Source organism: Fundulus heteroclitus, chromosome 6 (assembly GCF_011125445.2).
Source record: "Fundulus heteroclitus isolate FHET01 chromosome 6, MU-UCD_Fhet_4.1, whole genome shotgun sequence".
NCBI lineage: Eukaryota > Metazoa > Chordata > Actinopteri > Cyprinodontiformes > Fundulidae > Fundulus > Fundulus heteroclitus.
In genome coordinates, this window is record NC_046366.1 from 9,212,641 (window position 1) to 9,228,680 (window position 16,040).

General features: G+C 38.5%; 1 protein-coding gene across 1 annotated transcript in view; it reads right to left on the bottom strand.

Moving 5' to 3' along the window:
- Positions 1-405: 405 nt before the first annotated feature.
- LOC105930265 (sodium channel protein type 4 subunit alpha B) overlaps positions 406-16,040 on the bottom strand; it is a 64,093-nt gene continuing 48,458 nt past the window's right edge. The window contains exons 19-29 of the mRNA XM_036137994.1: positions 15,529-15,646; positions 14,027-14,181; positions 13,747-13,920; positions 10,504-10,530; positions 7,181-7,303; positions 5,477-5,749; positions 5,116-5,169; positions 4,890-5,027; positions 4,038-4,142; positions 3,653-3,923; positions 406-2,606 (exon numbers count right to left, since the gene is read on the bottom strand). Of these exons, the coding sequence (XP_035993887.1) occupies positions 1,372-2,606; positions 3,653-3,923; positions 4,038-4,142; positions 4,890-5,027; positions 5,116-5,169; positions 5,477-5,749; positions 7,181-7,303; positions 10,504-10,530; positions 13,747-13,920; positions 14,027-14,181; positions 15,529-15,646 (2,673 nt within the window). The 3' untranslated portion in view covers positions 406-1,371. The remainder of the gene's footprint in view (positions 2,607-3,652; positions 3,924-4,037; positions 4,143-4,889; positions 5,028-5,115; positions 5,170-5,476; positions 5,750-7,180; positions 7,304-10,503; positions 10,531-13,746; positions 13,921-14,026; positions 14,182-15,528; positions 15,647-16,040) is intronic.

Genomic DNA, 16,040 nt, shown 5'->3' on the forward strand with positions numbered 1-16,040 from the left:
AATTCTTTGGGTTGAGGCAAAATACTTTGCAATAAAGTTCAATTGATTAAGGGTGACTTAATAGTAACGGTTTGGTATTGCATAGATTAATAAATGCTCTAAAATAAATGTTTAGCAATTGCTTTCTTTTCCATTTAACAGCAATAGGCTTGTGGTGTTTTATACCACTTTATTTTATTCCAGCTTCTCCTATAAAGCTGTTGCAATGTTTCTACATCTGGAAGTGGCCATTGGTCAACACGGGTTTGAAAATGTTGGACATTGTCATTAATGCTTAATCATACATATAGTTTTTATAATCTGTCCTCAGCTCTGTAGAAGACATGTAACAAACAATTAGCCAGATAATTATTATCTTTTTATGATAAAAAAGTTTAAAGGCCTTCATTATTAGTTAGCTTTTTCACACATCATCTCTTACTACCTTCACTTTTGGTTCCGAACATTTCTGTGAGCAGATTCCTAGTAAACATAATTCATTAAAAAGTAGACTGAAACGTCCTCTAAAAATAATTTTGCAGACTTAAAAGATATTTTTCCAGCTTTGGGCTGAGCTCAGGCAAAAGCCTCCGCTCAGAGGTTACACCTACAGTTCATTGATGCACAGAAATCTGATAAATATTTAAAAATGCAGATAACAGGATCATCACAAAGGTTTTATGAGAAAACAATTGTTTTCAGTGAGTACAGAGTCACTGGAAAGTTTGAACCTTCTACATTTTTGCATGCAGAACATCGCAGGTTTTCTCGCAAGTCATGAAAAGCAGGGAGAAGGCAACCTACTCAAAGGAGATCTGAATAAAAGGAAGAAATGCATTTTAAAGCACTTTGCAGGTCGAACACCAGCAGGAATCCTTTACCTTGGAAATGATTTATGATTACAGATCTGTGCGTGCCAAATGTGTGGGGAATTTAAAGGATAACACTTAATATGAGTAATTACGTGTTTATACAATCAACAGAATGACCACCCAGTGTTTTAGTTAAAGTGCAGATAAGCTGTTTCAAAATCCTTAACAAATGATGGCGCGGTGTATGTGAGCAACACTGCATGTAAAATCTGCTGTTAGAGTTGTACTGATATCATGTCTGGCATTTAAATATTGACCTTCAGATCACTGTCAATATAAGAACATTCCTCCAACCTTTCTAGAGGGGTCTTAAAATATTATCTATAGAACCTATTGTCGATGTGAAAATTACATCTATTTAGGATCGTCTTTCTACTAAAATCGAGGCAATGAGCTCCATAAAAAATTGCATATATCCTCTGCATCTTATAAAACCTTAAAAAAAACTGCTTAATGTGTAGTATTGTTCAATCAAAGCTCGTTGCTGTGAATAAAGCTGACAATCGCTCTCCATACGGTCTCAAAGAAATGTTTCCTCATAGCTTTCAGCCGGGTCCCTGAGTTCAGGGCCTCTGGATGCGGTTCTGATTGTAGCAGAGGGGTTCATGCAGGCCCCCCAAGTAGCAGTATCGTATGATGGTGGTGAGGACGACAGCATGTCCTCCACTGTCTCTTCAACTTGAACCGCCATGGGACCAAAGTGCTCTATCATGGAAGCTATGAGCCCCTCCGTCTCAGGAGCATTCTCCACATCCACCACAGTCTCGTAGTTGATTTGTCTGTAGAGGTAAGACGCCTGCTTCATTTGCCGTCGCATCAGATGTCTCCTGTAGCACCTCTGGATGATGACTGCAGACACCTCCTCCATTTTATGGCGTAACGTGGAAGTGATGGGCTCGTGGGCGACTTTAGAGGGGTTGGTCATCATGAACTTTTCCTCCATCTGCTGTTTGAGGGTGTCCATGTCCCCTGACTCGCCCAGTACGCGTTTCGTAAACGCAAACAAGATGTCCAGGCAGTGGATCTTGTCCCCGCTGACCATGGGAAGGTCCATGGAAATCAGCTGGATCTTGTTGGGCTTTGCAATCCGCAACGGCTCCGACAGCGCGTCGGCGAACCTTTCCAGCATCGAGAACTCTATGAACTGAGTGGCCTCGGAGTCGAACTTCTCCCAGACCTCGTAAAACATTTCAAAGTCATCCTCGCTCAGAGGTTCTGTGCTCTCCTCGGTGGCGACGCTGAAGTTCTCCAGGATGATAGCTATGTACATGTTTACCACAATGAGGAAAGAGATGATGATGTAACTTACAAAGAAAGCGATGCCCACCGACGGGTTCCCACAGTTTCCTCGGGCATTGGTGCCAGTGTTAACAAAATGGATGTCGCACTCCTCTGGGGAGCTTGACATAATGGGGCTCAGGAGGTTGTCCCAGCCTGCTGAGGTGCTGATCTGAAAAAGGCAGATAATGCTGTTCCCAAAGGTCTCAAAGTTAAACATGTCGTCAATCCCATCTTGTTTCTTCACGTAGGCAAAGTTTGCCATGCCAAAGATGGCATAGATGAACATGACAAGAAAAAGCAGGAGGCCAATGTTGAACAGTGCTGGCATGGACATCATTAAGGCAAACAGTAACGTCCTTATTCCTTTGGCTGCACGGATAAGTCGAAGCACGCGTCCTATCCTTGCCAGTCGGATGACTCGAAACAGGGTCGGAGATACAAAGTACTTCTCGATGATATCAGCGAGGACGATCCCTGAAATGAAAGGAAAACCAAACAAGGAAATATGAGGTAGATCCCAAAAGGATGAAAGTGTATTTTAATCTAACAATGAAATATTAATAGAGATACACCAATAAATGACCAGAATCAGGAGATTTAATGCTGAATTGTGACTTGGTCACTGATCAACTGGACGTATCCTTTTCCCATTCAATGAAACACACTATTTATAATTTCGTGCAGGTTGTACTGACCCAACATTATTTGGAAGTCATATGGATGTTGTCACTGAGAGAAGAAGTCTAAATGATAACTAATTTTAACATCAATGGTGTTTTTATAAGTGAAGTTGGTAAGCTTCAAGAAGGAAAGAGGAAAACTGTATTCTGAACCGAGGCATGTCTGCTGCTTATTTTAAACAGGGTGAGACTTTAGCAAATAAAAGAAAGCTAAATGTACGTCAGTAAAGTTTTTCTGTTTCGTCATTTGGAGAGCTCCAGTTGTATCTGCCTGACAACAGGCTGGCTCATGAAGCATTTTGGCAATCTCACGGTTAAGATAAGGGTCTACTCTGTAGAGCTGTGCAATGCCCACTCCTATCTCTCACATACTGCATGTTGTCTCTCGTCCTAAGTTCTTGCTTGTTTGGAAAATGTTGTGCTTCCACATTTTAAGGTGTGCAATAAAATAAACTAAAAAAGCTCACTAACTAAAAAAGTTAGTGAGCTGTATTATGGTTAGTAAAGATATGTGATATGCTGTAATTGTTTTAATTATTTGTACCAATACCACTGCTGCATATCCGATTCTATTTATACTCCTTGTATTTGTAAACTCCTGATTTTATTTTACTATAAAAAAAATATTCTTGTTGCGATCGTTACCTTGTCAATGTAGCAAAGTATTTTGTTGTTACTGATAGTATTTAAAAAACAAAACAAAAATCAGAATAGGCTAAAACTGCCATCTTTACGTCAGAGCTTTACAAAATGGACCAGAAAAGGGTCTTGACCCACTGGATGGAGGACAACCGGCTAAGCTGTGATGTGTGGAGCAGGCTTTGATTTGATGATTCTTACCCACAATAGAGAGAATTATGACCACAAAGTCAAAAATATTCCATGCAACAGTGAAGAAGTAACATCGGAGAGCAAAGAGCTTAATCAGGCATTCAGTTGTGAAGATAACGATGAAGACCAGGTTGATAATGTTGAGAGCGGACTCCATTCGCTCTGACTGCTCGTCGGTTTCCACCATCATGGTCACCATGTTGACAATGATGAGCATCATGATCATGATGTCGAAGGCTTGCTTGGACACCAGATCAAAGAAGAAGGCTTGGAGAATGTTCTAAGATTGGAGAGCAAAAAGACTCGGTCTGTAAAAACCTCGCATCATAACAACAGTTCATGGTGGAGAAAATTTCCCATACAAGGGTTAACACTGGAGAATGTTAAATTTTACCGCAGGTCTTGGTATTGGCTTTTGAGGTTTCTTAGATCCCAACTTTTTCATAGCATTGTAGTATTTCTTCTGTTCCTCAGTCATGAAGATATCCTGCCCACCTAAGTATAAAAGAAAAAATATATGTTTTTGTTACACTCGGCTCTTTTCTAGATAAAAGTTAAGTAGGAGAAAAGATCAAATAATTAAACCAGTATACATTTTTATTAATTTATACATTATCTTTTAGTAGGCATGGGAACTTTTTTCAGGCAGAACTAGAGTTTACAGTAATGAGAAAAACTAAGTCCACCCCATGAAGTAGCTGCTAGGACCACCTTTAGCAGCAGAAACTTAAAGTCAGGCAAGGCTAATTTAATTGTGTAGCACATTTCAGTACAAAGACAATGCAAAGTGTTTTACATAATTAAAATATAGGAAAATTTAACAGAAGAAAAAGCAAGTTGGAATAAAATGTAGAAACAAAATAAAACATGGAAAAAGAGAACCTAAAAGCAAACATTAAAACCAGTTAGACTACAAAGTTGAACTAATGATGTTTCAGTAAAACAGTTTAACTAGAACAGTCGAAGGCAAACCCAACCAAATGTATTTTCAGTTTTAAGTAGTCATTATCTGATGACTTTAAGACTTTCACATAATTTTGAAGGAAGTTTGATCTAATCTTCTTTATAATGTTTCCTCAGTTCATTTAAAAAATCCTGCTTTTGTAGAAGTGGTCACACCGATAGTGATCATCTAATCAGGTGCATTCAATCCATCTAAGTAAGCAAACGGATTGCAGCATATGCATGTTTCTTAAACAAGAAAAAGATTTTATCCATACTTGACAAGGGTACTTTAAATACTTATCTTTCTTTTCTGCTGATTAAAATTGTCGATGATGACTCCAATGAAGAGGTTGAGGGTGAAAAAGGAGCCAAATATGATGAAGATAACAAAGTAGAGGTACATGTAGAGGTTGATTTCTCTGCTGGGTTGTTCCTCCACCTGTAAATGGTTATATAAGTTAAATGTTTGCTAAAAAAAAATTTGTTAAAATAATGTTTACACCCCGGACAAAGATGGACATACTTACTCCTCTCGAATCGACGGCAGCGTTCATTATTTCCATCCATCCTTTAAATGTTGCCTAAAAACACAACACAACCTCACTGTCTCATCAGAGCAATTTGTTAATCAATGAATCGTTCATCATGTAAATATTTTTCTGAGCTACATTATTGGCGGTTAAAATACATTAAAAACCTATTGTTAATCTATATAAACTGATCTGTCTACATGAGTAGACTACAGGACTCAATCTGGTGACTCATAAAAAATATTGTTTGCTGATTGGGCTCTTTTTGCGCTATGAGTGATTCCAGGAAGCAAAAATGGGCCTAATTAATATTAAGATTTGAGAAAAAAGAAGACTTTAACAGTAGAAAGAAACTTACCACTTGCAGAAGGGAAAGGTAGCCGAGTCCGACGTTGTCAAAGTTGACCTTCACCTTTGTCCAGTAGAACTGGGTGTCATTCATTGCAAGACAGTCTGACTTGTTGTTGACCACCGAGACACTGTGGATAAAGCCTGTTCTGTTCACACACTTCCCAAACTTGCCAGCGAACAGGTTGACTCCCATAATACTGAAGATGAGCCAGAAGATAAGACACACGAGCAGCACGTTCATAATGGAGGGGATGGCTCCTATAAGAGCATTCACAACAACCTGCAGAAAGACAAAAGAAGCAATAATTATTTAAAGTTACTACAAACCATTTACTTCATCTTATTTTTTCATGTTTACATTAAATCAATTCAGTTTATTTATGTAGTGCCAATTCACAACACATCTCATCTCAAGGCACTTTACAAAGTCAGTTCCCACTGCTGGATGTGAAGGGGTTTTAATGATAATGATCTGACAGTCTAACAAAGGAGAAGTTGTTAAAGACTAATAATCCTCTGAAATCTGTTTTATTAAAGCAATTAAAACAGATTCCAGAGAATTATCTGCAAGTTAAATACTCATTGCTTCAAAAACTCTCTAAAGAAATTATTTTGTTAAACTAAAGCTTAAAACTGACTCACTTTAAATTATGTAACTTAATTTCAAATGGCATTGGGCAGAACAAAATTGCTACCAACTCTGTGAGGCTAACTACAGCTAAATGCTAATAACAGAACGGCAGCAAAGTATCCGTTTGAATACAAAGGTGTGCCGATGACACAAGATTATTGAACTAAAACATTTTCTGGGGGCATAGTATTTAAACGATAGTCTGCAGTCTCTTTGTTCATGATATTGCCTTTAAAATCCAATTAAATCAATTTATTGTCCTTTCTTCAAGTATAAAAAAGCAAACTACAAAGCTAGAAACTCTCTGAGATCTTCAAAAAGCAGTGTGGAAGAGGTTTATACTTTGAGGAACTCAATGCTATCTGCTGTTTCTATTGTTGCTTATGACTGGGGGTGCTAATGACCTTCAGAAGCCAATGACCATTCATTTTGTCCACACAAAGCACCAGGTTGCTTTTACTGCACCATCCCTCTTGCTGTCTGACTTCCTTCCTCTATTTTGATTCACCATTTAAAAATTGAATGATCAGGTTTTCCTTATGAGTCAACAGTGTAAACAGCAATGGGCTTAGCATACAATCTTGAGTAGTCGCAAGATTCACCACAGTGGAGTTGACGATGCTTTGATTTTCAATGCGGACTGATTATAGTCAGAAAGATCGAAATCCAAAGATAAAAAAAAATGTTGAGATATTTTTTTTTCTAGTATTGAGGTCAAGATTTTTATTTAATCTGGGGAAAGAAATAATTAAATGTGTGGCTATAATTTATGAGTTGATTTAGTAGATTAAACAAAATAGTTCTAAACTTGGTCTGCACTTAAACTTAAAAGGTAACCATGGACCTCATGACATGGTTTCCTGTGAAAAAAAAAAAAAAAACCTCGGAGAATCAGGGTTGGTTGTGATGTCTCAGCCTGTACCGAAAATACAGTTTTCATACAGTAGAGCAATAAAGAAAATTGACGTATTACCTTATTGCTGTGGGTAAGAGTCATTACACAATTTTACAATACAGAATTAGTGTTAAACAGCAATGGCTTTGCACAGACAGCAGCAGACATACATTTCAGTCTCTTACCCTCATGCCTTCAAATCTGGACAGAGCTCTGAGAGGTCTCAAAGCCCGGAGGGTTCTTAGTGACTTGATGGCAGCGAAGTCAGAATATCCAAGTGAATTTGCAACCAGGCTTATCAGAGACACCTAAACAGACACCATAAAACACAAACCTCTGTTAGAGACTAAAGTATTTGAAATGCAAACGTCAGTATTGTATTTAACCCAGTGACAAGAAGCTGAAATATCAACAAGACTAAACAGAAGAAATGCATAGAATAAATAGCTGAATACTGGTTTTAATGTTTACAGAGCCATATTTGGTGTTTTTGTGCACCTTTGGGACATTCCACAGTTAGGAAGACACCTACTAGACTTTGAGGTTTAGATTTGGTTTGTCTTTTTGTCATCTTCTAGCTAATTTAAACTTCCACTCTATTCTACATCCAGAACAGACAAAACAAAATGACATTCCTCTGTTGAATGACCCATGGATGGAAGCTATACATGAAAATGACATGATATAAATGACAGACAGAGGAAACTCATGTCATGACTGATGATGACAAAACACAGACAAGTATGCACATATGGTCAACGGAGTCCATGCATGCATACTCAGCTATATATGCATATATAGATATGTATATATATCAAATAGAGGGAGTTTTATAAAGAACTTCTAAGTCTTTGCCAAATTGTTTCCAAATTTGTATTAAATTGATCAAATCTGTAAATTAAAACCAATTTAGGGCTCATAGGTAACCAATGTCCTGAATTTCTTTATAAAAGTCTATTTAGAGATGCGTTGGTCCAATATATCTAAAGAAGATACTCAATTAGTTTATCTGGAGAGACAACTTTGTCTCCAAAAGATTTCAAGAACAAAAAAATGAAAACAGAACAAAAATATGTATATATAAGTGGCATTATTACAGTCTGACCCCCAAAAAAATAGGTAAACGATTCGTTGCACAGTAATGACACAAAACAGAGAAGATATCAGTTCAACTGATGCATTCCCACATACAAAATTTATGGTGACCAATGGGTGCAAATGTGCCACAAACGGCCAAACGCGATGCACGCACGATAAACACACAAGCACAAAAAACAAATGGAAAAAAATATGCAATCCCAGAAAATAGACAGAAGCTACATGAAAAATACTGTAAGTACAAAAAACAACAGCACGCTAAAAAAGGTGCAAACTCGCTTTACGTAATGGAAGTGCACCAGACCACTAAGGGGACCACAAGGAAGTAGCTCTCCGTTTCAAAAAGGTTGGCGACCCCTGACCTAGATGGATGTGTTGACGTTCTATAATAAAAGATTACAACCACGTTACGAAAAACATGCTTTTTTTCCCCCTCAAACTTTCTTTTGGGCATCCCGTTAATGTCTTTACTGATGGTATAGTCCCATTAGACTCTCCCTAGTGGTCTGGCACACCCAGTTTTGTAAAGTGAGTTTGCACCTTTTTTAACTTGCTGTGTTTGCAGCATTTTTTAATTTTGGTTCTGTCCATTTTTCTTTGATTGCAGCATTTTTCTTTTGGAGTGTTTTTCTGTCGTATTTGTTTTTTGTACTTGGACGTTTTGGAGTTTGCATCATTTGTGTGTGCAGTGCTTTTGGCTGCTTGTGGCGAGTTCGGCTACAGTAACAACTACAGGAAAAAAAACCCCGCCATACCTTGCAAAATCATCCATAACTTTTAAACCTTTCCACATTTCGTTAAATTACAACCACTTTTTATTGAGACTTGATTTAACAGATGAAAACAAGGTAACACATAATTGGTGGTAGGAAAGTGATATATTGGTTTCAACAATGTTTTACATATATGAATCTGAACTAATAAATGAAGAAGATAAAACATATGTTAATAAATGTGGTGTGCATTTGCAATCAGCCCATTCAGTCATTACTTTGTAGAATTACCCTTTGCTGCAGTCACATCTGTAAGTGCTTTGAGATGTGTCCCTACCAGATTTACACATTTAAAGATTCAAACTTTGCCCATTCCTTTTTTGCAAAATAACTCAAGCTCAGTCAGATCGGATAAAAAGTGTCTTTGAACATCAATTTTCAAGTCTTAGCGAAGATTGTCACTTGGATTTAGGTCTGGACTTTGACCAAATAGACAAAATAGATCCATTGTAGCTCTGGCTGTATGTTTAGAATCACTGTCCTGCTGGAAGATGAACCTCTGCCACTGACTAAAGTCTTTTGCAGCCTCTAATCAATTTTCTTCCAGAGTTGGCCTCTTTTTAGCTCCACCCATCTTCCTATCAGTCCTGAGCAGCTTGAAAAGAATTGCCACATGAAGATGCTGCTATATTTCACGGTGGGAATGGTGTGTTTAGAGAGATTGGTAGTGTTAGTTTTCCAACACAGTATTTTGTATGTAGTCTTCATGATGCAACCCCGTGCAGCCTCAAGAGAACATCTGAATCTACTGAAATCAAATCACATTTAGTTGGACTTTGTTTAACAATTCAGTTACTTCTGAGGGCAACTGGTTGCGCTTCATTTTATTTAGGTTAAAAGAGGAGGAATGCAAATGTGCTTCATTATTCCTCCTGCCCATTTTGTTACTAGCTCTGGAATTCACTCCCACCAGATCTCCGTAACACAGACTCATTACCACATTTCAAGTCCAAACTCAAAACTAATCTGTTTAAAGTATCTTATGCACTGTGATTGCAAATGCACTGTCTTGTTTAAATCCTATTTTGTACTTATTTTAACTATGTAAGGTGACATTGAGTGTCAAGAAAGGCACCTACAAATAAAATTTATTATTATTAATTATATTTCCCCTCTACAATTATGCTCTAACTTGTGCTTATATGTCATATAAAAATTACCCAAAAGTACATTTGACCTTTTACTCACAAAAAATACTTTCCATCAAAATCCCTAGAAAATATCTTGACAGACCTCTTAGATAAGTTTTAGCACCTTTAGAGCAACGCGGGTTACTTTTCTATGTGGAAAAGTTGAAGGGGTAAGAATTTTGTTGCAAGGCCCTGTATAATCAGATTTCACAGCTTTATTGTACTTTGCAGAGTAAACAAGATCTTCTGTAGATAATCCTCAGTGTACATTGTTGCTGCATTTGTTTTTGATATAAAAGCCAAACAAAGAGTAGTTCTACATCAAAGCATATTTTATTTTCATCACATTTCATATCCAATCGATTTGTTTGGTGACAAGATTGAGGCCTTAATATCACAACAAAGCAGCAGTTACAAGTGAATGAAACACATAGGCTTTTGTGATGCAGATGCCAGCGTTCGATCCCAGAGCTCACACTCACCTGGGACCTGCTAACTACAACTTACCCTAACAATAGCGCGGTCTGTGGCAATCTGTGTAACAGCAGGTGAAATTAGAAGAGGTCAAGTCAGGCCTCTGGCTGCAGGCCTTGGCCACGTTGGATGTGCGTGGACTACAGAGCCACTCTAATTGAATCCTAATATGTTTTAACCATCACAGGGACTAACATTAGTCCCTTTATTGCAGAACCCATGTCAGAAACAAAGTGTTCAAGGTAATGATTGTTTCAGTGTAATTTGGGAATCAGTACTCTGGTTAGCTGCTTCAGCAACATAAAACTACTTAGTTTGATTAAGCACTGGAAAAGACAGGGGTGGCACTTTTTATAGACTCAAGACGAAAATGACCTGACAGACATTTTTGTTTTCTGACAATACAGTGCATTACAAAATAATTCATAACACATTAACTTTATGTCCTGTTACAATCACAAACCCCAGTGTGTTTTATTTGGCTTTTATGTGATGGACCAACACAAAGCATTATTATTAGCTAGGGAAAAAAAGGCTTGTACTTGTATAGCGCTTTGACTAAGCCGACGACCTCAAAGCGGTTTACACTACAGTCATGACGGTAGTGAGCTACTAACATAGCTCACCACTGTCCTTTTCAGAGGTATGAAAAGTATTCACAGTTATTACTCAAGCAGAAGTATAGATACTAGGGTTTAAAACACTTCTGTAGAAGCTGAAATATCAACTCACACTTTTTACAAAAGTAAATTTATAAAAGTACCGGTTTCACAAATGCATTTAAAGCTACAGTTGGTAGTCCTGTTCAGAAACACTTTTTGTTATGCTGGGTAAAATGGTCCTTCCATCCTGACAGTAGTCAATACATCACGCATTCAGAAAAGGAAGGCTAAAAAAATGTTATCTCTCTGAAAGATGCAGACCTGTGAAAACTTAAACCAATCCCTGCTGTTTGGTCCCAATGGCAGGGATTGGTCAGAGTTTTGTTCCTGCTGTAACCCCTCTCTGTTCCTCAAACTCCGGGGGTATCACCTTGTCTATTGGTTGTCCCACATGCCAATCATTCTGACACGCTCACGTAACGCCAGTGTGTGTGCACGTTCCTTGCTAGTTTTCGCTTGATGGCTGCGGATGCATAGCCTCGTGAGACCATCCTGATCTCGCAAGCTTTCAAGGTTTCAATCGCAGATCAGTCTGGCTACTCTCCGTTAAAGAAAATTTGGAGCCGTTCACCAAACGAACGTCCAATCAGCGTTGGCTTTGAGGCGGATTGAGGTGTGACGCAACTAAAAGCGCGACAGTTCAGTCTAAAGAACATGGCGGCTTCAGCCGATGAAACTAGCGTTAGCGTGGCTATCGAGCAAGTTTTATCGGAATTACAGAGTATTTCTTTGCTGAGCTAACGAGCCTTTACCTGCAGCAGCAAGAGTAGCTTGGCTTGTGGTTGTGTTTTCGTCGTCGCTCGTAACGGGGCGACGACGAATCTGATTGGTTCATTTGGCCCTTCTATCACCAACATAGGCCAATCAGCTAACCAGTATTTTCGCCCCTTCCCAAAATTACTTCAACGGAAGGTTTCCAGATGGATATGCGGAGCAAATCTATCTGGCGGAGTCAGGTAAGCGGATGCACACTTCTGTTTATGTATCCGGTTAGCTTAGCGGTTAGCTTCAATGTTAGCCGTTAATTGTAGCTCCACTGCTTTCACCGTAGACTTTGAACATGGCTGAGAGCAAGAAGCAAACCGCGTTCATGTTTATGAGAGGAAGAGGGAGATTTTTTCCACACGATCCCCCCCAGGAGTGGAAGACCAGGTAAGACGGTGATGTACATGCACAGTTATTCAAAAAGGGACTGGGGGAAAATCGCTGACTCTACCTTTAAGGACAAAAGCTTAGGCCACATCAAAGGGGCCTATAGTGCATCCCCCCAAAAAACATTTCTAAAGGCCATTATGACTATAATGTTTTATTAGGATGCTACTGTTAAAAATTTTGGGATAGCCTATCTGTTTCACCTGCATATATGTCCATTGAAAATGAACAATTTCAGCACAGCGCATATATACAGGAGACAGTGTGATCAAAATGAATGATTAATCCAAGTGATTAATCAAAAAATTAAAACTAACTAATAATCCTGATAGATAAATTCCTGATATGTACTATAGCTAACGCATCCATGTCAAATTTAACTTTGCACACAAGTAACAAGGCTATTTTCAAAATGTAAGGAGTAAAAAGTACAGATAACTGTAAATGTAAGTAGTAGAAGTTAAACATTGGCTAAAAAATAATTAGTCCAGTAGAGTATAGATAACCAAAATGTCTAGTTAAGTAAGGTAACAAAATATTTGTACTTTGTTACCTGACACCTATGCTTTTTTTTTAAATTCCAGTACAACCAACTAGAGGAGCTGCAGAGATTCACAGTTAATGGGAGAGAATAATGTGTAAAGTTCACCGCAAGTCATTTAAAGGACACAGTAATCACGTGGAAGAAAGTGTTTGGTATTCTTTCGTATACTTGCTAAAAATCACAATGAACACACCATTCAGAGTTGATGCAAAGATGTATAGAGATAAATATAGGCCAATACTTGTGATAGAAGTAGCAAACAACTTGAGCCTGAGGCAAAAGTTACATTTTCATGAGGGAAACAATTCCAAATATACAGCCTCAGCTACAATGGGATGGTGAAAGTGTGTTAGAATGGCCCAGTCAAAGTCCAGACTTAAGTCCAGATGGGAATATTTGGTAAGACTTAAAAAGTCTTGCTCAGAGTTACTGCTTCCAGTCTGATTAAACTTGCGGTATTTTGTTTAACTTGTTGAAAACCTGCAATTGTAACTACAGTGAAAGGTTGTTCTATAAACTACTGATGCATTACGTAGAGAGTTACAGAGAATACAAATGCCCACCGTACATTTCAGATTTTTATTTGTAATAAATAAATAAATAAATTAGAAAATCATGTATTTTTTTCCACTTATACTTCACATTTATGCACCAATTTATTTTGGAGTATGACAAAAAAATCTCACGAAAATAAAACGATATTTGTGATTGAAACATGATAAAAAAAACACTGAAAAGTTGTGAATACTTTTGGAATGCACTGTAACAAAGAAGCCACCCAGCAGCTTATTCCAGAAATGTAGCTATAGTGAGAGGAATCACAATCCAACCTGAAATACTAGTGTTGCAATTAATAACAACTTTATAACATGCAAAAAAAAATAAAATCACAAAGACGATAGTGAAATTATCACTCACGTCCACAATGAGAAAGTCGAGCCAGCACCAGTAGTTGGTGAAATATTTCTTGAAGCCGTATGCTATCCACTTGAGGAACATTTCCAGCACGAAGATGTAGGAGAAGACTTTGTCAGCATATTCCAACAGCACTTTAACAACCTTTCTCCTCTCAATGTAGATATCTTCAAATGCCTGTCGTAAAAGAGGACAACACATGATTAGATCACTGGGAGACTAAACAACACTCCAAACAGTTTCAGAAAGATTTCGTGCTTGCATAGACCCCTGGCCGGCTTACCAGGGCCCCGCTGCTGAGCAGGATCATGAAGATGATGAAGGTCTCGAACCAGCTGTGCTCTACGATCTGGTAGCAGGTCTTCCTCAGCCTCCACCAGGCTTGACCCAGCCCCCGGCTAGTGTCGACGTCACAGCACTGGCAGTGCCTCAAACACACTGTCACAACAGTGACATATTGCCACACAAACAGTATGTTAGACAAAAGTGAGCGTTTCTAGAAAACAACTAGCTTCAGCTCTAAACAAGTAGTTTTGCTTGACATGATTGATATTGTCAACACGTTCGTATAGCAATAGGCTACCATCATAATAAACGCTTTAAGTGTTTCTCCGGAGGTCAGTTCAGACCATGAGATCGCCTGTGCTTCCCTTTATGTGTTTTTACAGTGGTTACGTTCAGCTGTTAGACTATCCCACCATATTATTCCTTAATGTGAAATTGATTTTTTGTTGTTGTTGCATGTTTCTCATGTGTTTCAGAACATCATACAAACTTACATATCAGTCAAAGACAACACAAGTAAACACAAAATGCAGTTTTAAAATGAAGGTTTTATATTTCGTCATTTTGGCCACCACGCCCCTCCGCGTGGCTGAAAGTTTCTGCTCTGCGCACCTAGAAAAATTCCTAACCACACGGACATTCCAATGTGGGAAAACAAAGCGGACGAGCAAGCGCTCTCTCTGCTGGAGGTTCAGAAATATAGACATGTTTATGATTCAGCCTATAAAGGTCACTGGGATCAACAATTTTTTTATAATTCCTGGTGAGAAATCTGCATCACTCTTGGAAGAAAGGAAGAGGCTTCAAAATGTTGGAAACAGTTACGTTTTCCAATTTTTCCTGTAGTGGAGTGTAGTACACTTGGCGTAAATGCACCACACTGCCCTCTAGCATCTAGGAGAAGATTAAAGGAAAACACTATGGAGCATAAATGCTACAGATATTGTGCCCGTACATCTAATTTCTACGCGGAACATGCATCAAGCATGAACCAGCCTTTGACTGGAAAAGACTCACTGCAGTGCTGTGGAGGAATTTTGCAGAATTATTGTAATTCAGCCACCATGGAGGATTTTCAAGCAAGAACGCCTTTTTAAGGTCATGACACAGCATCTCTTTAGGATTCAGGTCCGGACTTGAACCAGGCCACCACAAACTCTACATTTTGTTTTCCTTCAGCCGTTCAGAGGTGAACTTGCTGGTGTGTTTTGGATCATTGTCCTGCTGCAAAACCCAAATTCCCTTCAACTTAAGGTCACAAACACATGGCTGAAACTTCTCCTTCAGGGTTTTTTGGTAGACAGCAGAATTCATGGTTCCATTTATCACAGCAAGTCTTTCAGGTTCTGCAGCAGCAGAACAGCCCCAGACCATCACACTACCACCGCCATGTTTTACTAGTTTACTTGTATTATGGCTATGATGTTCTTTTTCTAAAATGCAGTGTTATTTTTACGTTATTTTTTATGTTGTTTTCAAAATTGTTCAAAGCTTACTCACACTCGGGGAAACAATCCTCTGGCTCCATGGTGTCATCTTCCAGCTCTGACAGGTCATCTTCCTCCTCTCCAGGCTTCCTCATGTCTACTGTGCTGCCCTCCGAAAGGCTAATCTTCTCCTGGAGACGGAGGTTAGTCAGTGTTACTATACAATTCTCTTAAAATGAACCAATAAATGCATAACATACAGCACAACGGTGATAGGATGTTATCAATTTACATTACAGAAAAACCTGACCTGTGGGAGCCAGTGAAGTTTGATCTCATTAAGACTGGCATGCCAAGTTGCTTAGCTCTGCCTTTCAGACTCATCTAGGCTGTAATACAATTTTGATGAGATTTTTCTGCTTACTAAGGGCAACATATTTTTTGAATGGTGAGGTGCAGAATCAATCCAATAAAAAGGTATGAAGTTTAATCCAGCAATACCCACAGGACCTAGGGACCTAGATTACTGGCACCACCAATTTTACTGTTTATAAACGGAGCTAGAACAATAGTGTTGTGACAACA